This window comes from Exserohilum turcica (assembly GCF_000359705.1).
Source record: "Exserohilum turcica Et28A unplaced genomic scaffold SETTUscaffold_9, whole genome shotgun sequence".
NCBI lineage: Eukaryota > Fungi > Ascomycota > Dothideomycetes > Pleosporales > Pleosporaceae > Exserohilum > Exserohilum turcicum.
Window position 1 is genome coordinate 1,839,846 of NW_007360310.1, and position 11,873 is coordinate 1,851,718.

General features: G+C 55.0%; 1 protein-coding gene across 1 annotated transcript; it reads right to left on the minus strand.

The window, feature by feature from the left end:
• Positions 1–3,989: 3,989 nt before the first annotated feature.
• SETTUDRAFT_100153 (uncharacterized protein) lies at positions 3,990–6,176 on the minus strand (the record flags this gene model as incomplete). Its single annotated transcript, XM_008033473.1, has 2 exons — positions 3,990–5,586; positions 5,686–6,176. 2 exons carry the CDS (start codon positions 6,174–6,176, stop codon positions 3,990–3,992), a joined length of 2,088 nt encoding a protein of 695 aa, XP_008031664.1.
• Positions 6,177–11,873: the final 5,697 nt, after the last annotated feature.

An 11,873-nucleotide genomic window follows, 5' to 3' on the forward strand; every position in this document is an offset into this window, starting at 1 on the left:
ACATAGAGTTTGCGTAAGACGGACGGCGCGAAACGCAAAAGACAACAAGGCAAAACGAGTTAGGCTTTCGGAAAAAAGTCTTTTTTTTTTCTTGCGCTGATTGCTTGTGTGGGGAAGGAGAGGGGACCGAGCGAGCCGGGCGAGGGGCCCTCGACAAGCCAAACAGACCGTTGCAATCGATAAGTTGACCCCACGGCGATCTTCCCTCGCTCAGCCCTAAATGACGCAACAAACCGCCCAGCAGACGCTGCCATACGTAGGTGTACACGCCTACCCTACATGCTACCCTACATGCTACCCTACATGCTACCCTACCAGCCGACGACGTGTGCTGGGGCCCTGTGACCACAGACGCATCTCGAATCAGCCTGTCGAGCAGCCCCATGCACATCCATGACACGCTCCCCCCCTCTCGTCCTCATTTGTTTCCTATCTCCCCTCACCTCGCCCCGATTCGTTCCATGACACGTCCCCCACTCCCCGTCTGACCCGGGCCCCGATATTATCCCTTGGCGGCGTTGCTCGCCCCGCTGCGACTCGTCTACACACGTACGCATCGAGTGTACGCCTGGATATGGCCGACTACCTTCCCAAACCAGACGCCGTGCATCGGTTGGATGCCGGCGGTCAGCCAATTTGCACGACCGAGACACACACACACACACACACACAGATTGAGAGACAGATGGATGGATGGATATAGCACGACGTGGTGCAGCGGCGCATTATCGTTGCACTTGCACGATAATGACATGAGCTGCGCATGTGGGCCGCTTCGTCGCGATGCCAAGCCGCAAACCCCCATCTTCCCTTGTGCCTTTCTCTCTCTCCATCATCGCCCGCTGCTACTGCTATCAAAGACAACAGCACAGCACAGCATAGTGCCGAGGCATGACATGGCCCTCCCAGGGACCCCCCTTGAACACGACCCTCGCACCTCCTGTTGCCATTGGTCTGCTATATTACTCACCCACCGCACCCGTCAATGCAATGCAATGTACTATTCATCCCTCTCCATTTACTTGTTATTACTCCATACTCTACTTCCTTGCACAGCACAGCACATGGTGCCGTCGATTCATGAGTGATGTGTATACTTGCACTTGGTACTCTATGCGATAGTAATAGTAATAGTAATACTAGTTAATACTAATACTAATAATAATGATAATTACTATAATTAAAAAGATAGTGGTGCGGACATGTTACGTTACGTCCATGAAACGTCTGTCTGTCTGTCTGTCCGTCCCGGGACGGAGTAACAAAGAGAGAGAGAGGGAGGCCCGAGATTTACCTATACACGCGTGTATGTCTTGTCGCTTGATTTTTCTTATCGCCGGAGCTTTTTTGGGGGGGAATTCCGACTCGGGACATGTCGTTACTGTGCTCTACTCTACGCAAATCTACCCTTGACCACCACTGTCTACTCTACTCCACCCTCACTCAATATATCGAAAAATAAAGGGGGGGGGGAGAAGGTGGCTAGGGGATGCAAAGTGGAGATGACACCGAATCCAGTTGTCAGCGATAACTGAAATACTACCCATGTAAATCCATGATGAATTCTGCAAGGGCACTGCAGAAACTTTTTTTCCTTCTTCTTCTCCCTCTCGTTGCGTGCTTTTGCGTGCTTAGCAATTGCTTACTACATACATACGTGCATCCCCCCCCCCAAAGACCTTCTAGAACATCACTTTCTCTTCCTTTCTCATCCGCTCCCCTCCCCTCCCCTCCCCCACCCCCCTTGCTAAGTTTCCTACCACACCCCATGTTTCTGTTTGCTGCCATCTGCACTGCCCATTACTCGGTTTGCGCAGCAGATGGCACAAAGTATCCGAGTAAGTGTGAGTGGGTGTGTAGGTGTAGGGGAAGAGCGCTGGGGTTGTAGAGGGGGGGAGTCTGGAGCGTCTAGATGGTCTGGATTTTCAGAGTTTTTTTTCTTCTAGATTAAGGGTGTAGTGTAGGAGTACATGGTCTAGATGTGTGTCGGATGTGTGTGTGTGTGTGTGTGGTAGATGGATGGATGGATGGATGGATGCGCAGTGTGGAAAATACATGTTGCAAGTGTAAATGGGCTATGCTACCATTATTGCCGCGGAAATGGAAGCACCCCGCTAATCTGCATCTGCGCACACCACACCAACTTTCAGCACAACACAGTCACAGAAATATGCTCAAGTCTAGATGCTCTTTTTCCCTCTCTCCCTCTCTCACACTCACACTCACACTCGACGTAAACAGACAGACCTTTCAGCTCACATCATCCATCTACCCGACGATTAGCTCAAAAAAACTAAAAAAAAAAAAAACTCAGCTTGTTGTTCTTGTTGAGTCCAAGCCCAACGAATCAGATACATGTATTCAGAATCTAGGCCCTTTTGGATTCTTTCTTTCTTTCTCTAGACTCCTTGCGTGCCGCACGACACATACCACACACACACACACACACTCACACTCACACATGCACACATGCACATGGGTGCGTGTAGTGGTAGTGGTAGTGTAGTGCATACCAAACAGTCTAGGTCTACATCTAGTCCAGCCCTTCTCCTTTTAGCCCACCACCTACTCTCGCATTTCTGAATTTGCATTTCCAATTCCCATTAGGTCTGCTTTTTTCTTTTTCTTTTTTCGCTTGTGTTTTTGGCTTTTCGACGTGCCAACCCACGTCTGCGCCCACGGCTGCGCCCCCCCCCCCCTAAAGCCACGGCCATGGCGACGGGTTCCCTACCACTACCCACTACCACGACCCTACTTTACCATGAGTGACCGTGCGTGCCGCCATTACCTATAGTATGTGTGTGTGTGTGTGTGTCGGTGCATTATCCGACGTGGGAAACCCAAACCAAAAACAAAGCAAACAGATTATCATCTACGTACAGGTGGTCACTTGTGCTTGTGCTTGGCGCGGTCCCACGTTTTACGTAGGGGGGGAAGAGTTGTTTTCAGCTTTGAGCGGGCCTACTTGGCTAAGGCGCTATTTACTGTACTTGCTTGTATAGCATGCCTAGTCCATAGTGTTGAGACAAATTATCGATTCATACATTTGTTCATGTCGGGTGGGTTGCCGGCGTCGCCGATGGTATGGGCGCACAAGACAAGTTTTTTTTAGGGTAGATGTGTGTGTGAGAAAGAGTGTGAGCATGAGTGGCACAAGTGACACAAGCAAGTCGATTCTTCAGCACGCTACTAAACCAGTATTTCTTGATTCCAAAACTATCTGCGGGGTATCTTTCTCTGCTAGCTTTCATCTGCCTATACTACAGCTGTTTCTTCTTTCGGGGAGCCAGTCATGGTACAAGTGCTTCGCAAGCTCGGAAACAATTTGTAAAAAGAGAAAAAGAAAAAGAAAAAGGTGTTGTACATGGTATTAGCAACTGCTCGCAGCTGTGAATCAAAGGGGGGGGACAGCAAAATCTAATCCCAGATTCGACAAATCAAATCAAATCGAACGCCGTCTACCAACTTGTCCGTTGTTTTTTTGTTCGCGTCATGTACAAGCATCTTTTTCATCGTATCATCGTGCCATGCGCCTGCTCGCTCGTTGGCTGGTCGCTGCAAAGGTCATGCCCGTAACGTTGGAAGCAAGGAAGAAAAAAACAAGAAGCGACCAAGGAAATAGTGTACAGTCGAAGCAAACGAGAAAAGAAAAAAGCACCCGATGCATCAGTTGCGGCCAGCGACAACTGAATGGGCGAGCGGCCGGGTGGCCGGGAAGCGCAAAATAGACGGCGTGTGCTCGGTTCACTTGCTTTTTGGGCGGCCCAGCGACGCATGCAGCAATGGACCAATCTCGACGGCCGGCACGGGCAGAGAGAAGATTCTGTGCGTCACGTTGACCGGTGGGATGGGCGAGCGGGCATGCAATCGAACGGTCCCGGCTGTTCTGGAGTGTGCAGGCCAGAGGCGCTGCAAGGGCACCGTCTCCGCGGGGGTTCGGTCGGCTCCGCGCCCCTCTGGTCGCAGCGCAGCGTAGCGCAGCGTAGCCCTCAGTCATGGTTGCCGCCGCGCCTGCGATGCTTGCCGGGAAAGTCGACCTCGGGATGCACGACGCGCATATGGCGCGTCAGCGCATCGTTGCGTGAGAACGTCTTCTCCTCGACGCACAGGGCACAGCGCACTTTTTGCTTGCGGGCGTTGTGGATCGTGTCCTCGTGGCGTGTCAGGTCGTAGGGACGCGAAAAGACCGTGTTGCACGGCTTGCCCGTCGTTGGGTTGATGCGCTCACACTTGTGGGGGCCCGCCTGCGAGTTGCGTTCCAGAATAGCCGCTGACGTCATGGCGCTGCTCAGATTGGCGCTGCGATGGCCCTCGCGCTTGTGCTTTTGCAGCTTCTGCGGAGTCTCGAATCGCTGCGAGCAGCCATGATACGTGCATGAGTATGTCCCCGACTCGGCCGCCGTCGACGCGGGCTTGCCCATGTACCGATCCGACAGCACGCTGTTTTGGCTGCCGCTCGGCGGCTCCGCTTCGCTTGCGCTCGAATCCATCGATGTCAGGTGAGCCGGGAATTCGGGTGTCTGCTCCATCGCCGACGACATGGCGCTGGCTGTCGTGCGGTACTGCGACGTTGGATTGAGCGCAAGGCCCTGCATGTTGCCTTGCAGCGACGGCGTGGCAAAGTTGAAGGCCCCTGAAGGCTGCAGCGACGACGCAGTCGACGTCGAAAAGTTGGGCGAAAACTGCGAAGTGTTCCAGCTGTCGCGGCGATAGGCCTGCGACGACGGCGTGCCAAAGCTCGACTGCGCCGCGCTCCTGTACTGGCCGTCGTAGTCGCTGGCGCCGTTGTCCGGGAACAGTGGCACCTTGGACTCTTCGTCCGCCTCCCGGTAGTCGAGGAGAGCGTCCTTGGGCGAGATGGTCTTGGGCTCAGCGTCCTCGCCCGCCGCCATCTGCGACTTCATGGCGTACGCCGCGTCAGCCTGGCGGTTCTGCTCACGCGCCGCCATCGCCGTGGCCATGGGCGAGGCGAATGTGTGACTGGGCTGGCGGTAGGGCGAGCCACGACGGAACGGTGAGTCACTTCGCGAGGCAGTGCTGCTTGGCGACTGCGAGCGTGCAAACTGTGCGGCTTGCAGTGCACGCTGCACATTCTCGTTGGTGTTGCTGCGGTAGGGCGACAGCAGCGATGGCTGTGCCGGCTTCGACTGCGGCACTGAGGTGCTGGCGGCGCTGGGCTCGTAGAAGCCCGTGTCGGCAGCAATGTCGGTATATGTCCTCTCAAACTTGGGAACAGGGCGCATGTCTGCGTCGTTGTAAGTACAGAACTCGTCGAAGAGCCAGGCGTCTATCCGGCTGAGTGGCTCACCATTTGCGGGCATCTTGAGCTCCGCGTCTTCTTGCGCCGTGTGTGGCGTGGCGGGAGAGTCGTGGCCGTAGCTGGACACGGACTGGCCTGCAGAGTGGGCAAAGTCGGGCACGTCGTCGCCGCTCTGGTCCATGAGCGCTTGCTTCATCGACATGTGCGCCGACATGGTGTGGTCCATGTTGACCGTGTTGTGCGAGTAGCTGTTGAAGTTGCTGCCGGCCATGAAGGAGTCCTGGGTTGGTGTATGTGTGGGTGTTGGTAGATGGTTCTGGAACGGCCTTGAATATCTGTCAGCGTCATGCATCGAGTCGCCCGACGCACCCGACGGCGAGAGCGAGGGCGAGAGCGAGAGCGCAGGCTCGGAGCGAGCGACGTACTGGTAGGCGGCCGAGGGGTTGACCGGCTGGTACTGCGAGGCACTGGAGCCTATTGAGGATGCCGACGATGCGCGCTGGTGGCCGCGGTTCTGGCGCTGCGAGGGAGTGTGGAGCGACTGGGCCTGCAGGCTACCATAGCCGTTCCACGACTCGAGGCCGGTGCTGGCGTTGGTGGCAGACAGCATCGACGGCTGCGCAAAGGGCTGCGAGGGCTGCGGCGTGGGCGTCGACTGCTGGATGCGGATGGCCGGGTTCGCAAAGCTGGCCGTGTATGCGCCCGTCATGTACGAGGCTGGCACAGGGTCGAAGCAGGCGGTGGCGTACGACTGCTGCTGCGACTCGAGGTAGTCGTTGAGGAGCTTGGTGTCGAAGAGGGGCGTGGCGGCGAGGGGTTGCTGGGCGGCCTGTTGATGGGCGTGGGCGTGGGCGTAGGCGTAGGGTGGTGACGGTATGGTTGGCAGATGCTGACGTCGTGTGGGCAGCGCTAACATGTTGCTGGGTCAAGGGAAAATGTCAAGGGACCAGCGCGGGTGGCAAGTTGCTTTATACTAGTGGGGAGGGGGGAGGGAGGGCTCGCCGATGGGGGTGAAGGACGACTTGATGAGGTGATCTAGGGGTAGAAGAGGGTGGAAAGCAGTGGTGCTGGTGCCGCAGCGTCTGGGCCGGCAGTGCTCGGAATTCCGGAATTAAGAGATTTCACACGAGGGCGCCGGTGCTTGTTAATTGCTGAGCGATAATCTGCTCCGCTTGGGAATGGTGAGGTGCGCGCGGAGACGCTTTCCTTTCATACCCAATCCTATGACGCAACTATCGACGAGGGCGTGCAGGGGGGCGCTGGCGCTAGCCGACGCCGACATGCACTGGGCGGCGCGATCGACAGCACCCCCCCCCCTCCCCCCTCCCTGCATACCACGGCCGGGGCCCTGTCTGGCCGAAAGGCTGTGCAAACGCCGGACGCGGTCCCTCGATGCCCCCCCCCCCAGCCAATTCGACTTTTTGCGCAGCGGAGTGGGCTCGGGTAGCAGCCGACGCGGCCCTGCTCAACGCCTGTGCCTGCGCCTGTGCCTGTGCCCTGCGAGCCGCGCCCAAAATACCGAGCAATCGCCTGTATGCTTCCGGCCCACTCGCGCTCACACGCCCCCGCCCGCCATTGGCCCAGCGGCTGTGGCTCGCTCTCGCCTACACCTACCTATACTTACGCCTGCCTCGATGCCCGGTATACGCGACGCCCATGGTATACCCGACACCCGACGCCGACGGCATTGGCTTGGCCAGCCGCTGTCTACGCCTACATTACACTACACGGCCGCACACGCTCCAGCCTCGCCCTGCTCTCCATGGGCCGCGGTCACACGCATGGTTGCGTGACTCACAGCCCACGATTCCATGGTAGTGTGGGAGCCGAGTTGTCATGGTCATGTCGCGCTCAGCTCACGGCCTGCTAGGGCCGCGCAGACCCAGACGCCGCAAAGACCACGTGGTCGCATGTGCAGAGACACATCCACATCCGTCAATAGCCCTACCCCATATTTTGCCTCCATGTACTACGCGACACTACTATTGATAGCTGGGCCTGCTGGCCAAACGGCTCCCGCACCACGCAGCTGGCAACTGAGATGCGCATCATCTAGCAGATGCGGCGCTGAAACTCGACGGCGCCCGCCAGCCAATGACGCGAGCCGCACGCATGCTAGTTGCCAAATGGCTGCAAGATCAGCTCCGCACGTCGTCCAATCTGCAGGTGCAGCATGTCGTCCAGCGTCGGCACGCGCAATGCTATCCCTGGTGGGCGAGCGGGATCGCCGGCGCCACCAGGCAGCACACGACACAGGGAAGACTCTGAGCTACCAGTTTCCCTGGACCATGTGCGCTGAAAGGCAGTGTCTGCAGGGTGCTGCAAGCAATCCATGGTGTTGCATAGCAACAGTACTGTAGGCAGCCCTTAGCCGACGTGGCATCGCATGGACGGACCAGAACGGACAAGACCGATTGGGATATGCAGGGTCCATTGTCTTTTCCATGTGGCAGTGCAGCCCTATCGTATGCACGGACGCTGCCACACTGCTGCACTCCCGGCTTCTCCGAGCTTCTGGGCCGTCGATTCGCCCGTCCAGCCCACTAGCCACATCTCCAGCCCGCTGCACGGCCACCCGCGGCACGATGCACTGCTGGCTGCTGGCTGCTGGCACCAGCACCATGCCTCGGAGCCCGTGAACCGGATACACGTGAGTGCCCAGGGCCCTACCACCATCCGTGTCCTACCGTATCCTGCCGTATTCTACACCACGCCTACACTCGTACACATGCACGGGATGGGGAGACAAGCATGCCATTGTCCAGTGCCAGTAGCCCCAACTCGCTGCTGCCTCCGTCGCATTGCATGAGCGTTAGTCGCTCGCTTAGACCAGCCATGACATCATCTCCGAGGCATGGTCCCCGTTTGCATTTGCGTCCAAAGAAAAGCGCTTCCCCTCCTGCAACGGAGCCTACGCACACAGACGAGTGCCGCACAGTTGTTTTGCGCCGTCGCTGCTTTTGGCCGCTCTCGCCTGCTGCTCGGTGCTTTTGCCAAAGCCACCCTTTGCTTCGCGGGCCATAAATTCTCCCCGACAGCGCGCGCCGTGGCTGCCCAAGCGCACATCAAAGGGTGCACACGACTTGCCCACGGGCTGGGAAACGCAGTCATAGATCGCCAACGGTTACGCGGGCGCCATCATCCTTAGCTCATCAGCCCGCCAATCCGCGGGTGTGGGATGATGAGACCCTGCATCAACTTGGTTTTGTCCAAGTTTCTGCCGCTCCACCTGCTCTGTTCAGTGGCTCGTCCGCCGATCATGACGCCGCATCGCGTGTTTCTGCCTCACTTCTGCTTGTACCGTCGACCCAGGCTGCTGCCGCGACATATTGCATGGACAGATCAAGACTGCAGCCATTGTCCACACAACCCTGATGTTTCTTTTTCTACTCCAAACAGCTAACCGTCCACCACTCAATCATGTCGTCGCGCCGGTCAAATTTTTTCCACGCCATGGGCCGGGGGTAGCGTCCACCCGGACTTTTGCCAGCCAATGCTGTGCGACTGGCGCTCCGGGGATAACTTCACAAATGCAACACTGCCTGCTGCGTCCACGTCTGCAACCCAAGCCCTTTTGGCTCACCATGGCATTCCGCAATGCCGCCGCAACGTCATCCGCCCTCGGTGCATCCCGCCAGCGCTCGATACCAAGACCGTCGATTTCTTTTTGCAGCAACAGGCCCAGCTCACTTGAGTGCATTGTGCGACACAAGGCTCGATGCGCGGGACCTTTCTCCGCACCACCCCCCAACCACAAATTACAACCACCATGGCTGCCCGTCGAGTAGTGTAATCCTGTCAGCCCGCCGATTTTGTTTCGCTCGGTTTTCGGCTCTCAACACATTACAAAGCTTGCTGGAGTCGTTGCTCCGTTTTGGCTGCGCCGGCCACACCACTTGGGCCGTATTCCTGGCGAAGTGGTGCCGAAGCGCAACGTGCCAAGCCTCTGAGCTCCACGTTAACTCCGAGCGGCAGCAGCCAGGCGTCATGCAGCAGCGCCAACGCTGACAATACGATACATCCAGTCTGACAAAAGCCCGTCGGCTTCATGCCTTGAAACGCCGCGTCTGACGCTGCTGCAATGCAACGAATACACACGCCCACTACGCAGTCAGCTTGGCCTGGACAAGGTTCAGTGAACTCTAACCACACAACTCCCCGCTCGGCCACATGCTATCGACCGAGAGTTGCAAGGTTGCCAGGATATTTGCAGCACACACACTGCTCACCTCAACGAGCCAACCGTCCGTCCCAACAATGGACACGCTTCCGAAGGCGGTGCACGTGCGTTGTATCTATCCTTTTGCCCGCTGTTCCTGTTCTCTTTGAGATCTTGCCTCCTCGCTAATCTTTGATCAATAGTTCGGGCGCTCCACACATGTAGTCAGCATGTCAGGTTGCCTGGCCAAGTCGAAGCCCTTCCCTTCCGAGACTTCGCCCCCAGTGTCCGACATTACGGCAGACAGGGCGGCCCTCCCCCAGCATGCAAGGGGCAACGCGTGCTTCCATACAACTAACTCGTCCCTACCTGGTCAAACACGACTTGGGCTTGATCTTTTCTACACTGATGACGTGCTCACTCTTGGCTAGGGTGTGTGCTGTCTCAGTATCAATGGCGGCACATGCCGCGGGGTTTTTGTGCTTGCACAATAGATGAGATGGACAGATAGCATGGGTCTACGTACATGCAAGTTTAAACCAGTCTCCATCTTATCTCTGCTGAGATTGCGCATGACTCTTAGAATACGAGCATAGAGCGAGCGACTGACTAGTCTATTTTTCTTTTCTCCTCAACACAGAAAGTTACCTCGGCTTCTTCACACACGCACACAATCTCGAAATAGAAAAACAGCAAGGTTGTCGGATACCACTTTGATAAGAACCTTTTTCTTCAGCCACAACACGTGGTACGATCTGACTCCCCAACAAACACGAACAAGAAAAAGAAATACCCTTTTTATAGACTGCTCGGTTAGGTGTATACGACTTGTGTACACCTATTAGCTGCTAGCAGACTAATGTCTCTCGTAACATGCAGACTCTGTTAGATCCCGCAGTGGGCTTGGCCAGCTATCGGTATCTTCGGCTTCCACACACACACACACACTGACACACTAACACTGACTCGTGCGAAACCCACACACACTCAAATCCCCGGTTCCGAATCATATTTAGTACTTTGCCGTTACAGCAACATCGTATTTACGGAAGAGGCTATTTGAGGCTAAATGATTAGGCCCCCCCATCCGTTTCTCTTCGGATACAGCCGTTTTCCGCTAGGGTAGTGGTAGTGGTGGTGGTTGGCCCTGCCAATCATACGCAGGAATTGGGGGAGGGGGAAAGAACACGTTTATTCTTTGACTCGGTGTGCATTCGTATCTGAATGGCGAGTTTTGACAAGGTATAAGACACACATAGATGCATAGAGAGAGAGAGACTGTGAGCGAGAGACAGAGCTTCAACCCACCCACGCAATCAAGACAAGTGCAGAAATAAAGAAAGAAAAATTAATCTTGTATACGCATCTCACACAGCGCTTTTTCGCAATGCAAATATGCAAATGAGAAGATGCAAAGAATAGCAAACCATACACACATACATAGTCTCGACATAAAAAAAACCCCCCACTCCGCTTAGTCTGGTATTGGCAAGTAGCAAGATGTGATTGAATATATCCCCCAACTCACTGCTTCCCATGTACACGCCCTCTCTCCCCCGTGCAAACGAGTACCAAGCAGTCTGCCTGTCTTGATATAACGTGTCAAGACTTTAACGATAACTTTACGCCTACTTGCATATACATCTTCCATCACCGTCAGTCACAACACCAGTCCGAGTCACAGCTCGAGTTCTTTTCTCACAAGACAATCAAATCCACTATGCACTATCATCCGCTCGTTTTGGAAGTATGCATAACCATAACCATAGCCATAGCCATTTTCATCCATGTCCAGCATGTAAACATGTACGCTATCTATCTCCACCCAAGATAAATTTCTTCCAACTTGACTAGCATTTACTACATAACCTAGTATTGGTATTGGAGAAAAGGAGAGAGAAAAAAAATAATGGGAATAAGTAAGACAGCTAGCTAGACTCTCAATGTTGAGATACAAACAACGCATTTTTGGAGCGAGTGTGGTTTGGAACAAGGAGTAGTGCTCCAACATCAAACGTACTGTACTGTAGATATGCGGGATCGGAAAAAAACTCTGCGTATCGTCAGGTGTATGTGTGGATTGTAGAGTATTATTCGCTCTAGGTGGGGGGACGACAGGGAGGAAGGGTACTCGGTTCTTTGAAGCGTGCGAGTTTTTTTGTGTATACAAGTTGTGTTTTAAGACTGTAGTAGAGCGGATTACGAGTATTCGCTTGATATGATGATGAGGACAGGAAGCTTTCAATTTCGTGGGCAGTGGCTGCATTCGTTATGAGAAATATCTAAACCTTTCTACGAACCTGCAAATCGTGTCAGTGAAAGAGAGTGCAAGGATGCACTCCATGTCTCCCCCGGCGAATTGCCAGTGAATAGACTTCTGGCGCTAAATCAATTGGTCACGTCGAATACACACTGACATACATGTACATCACATGCATTTCAAGGTATTGCTCC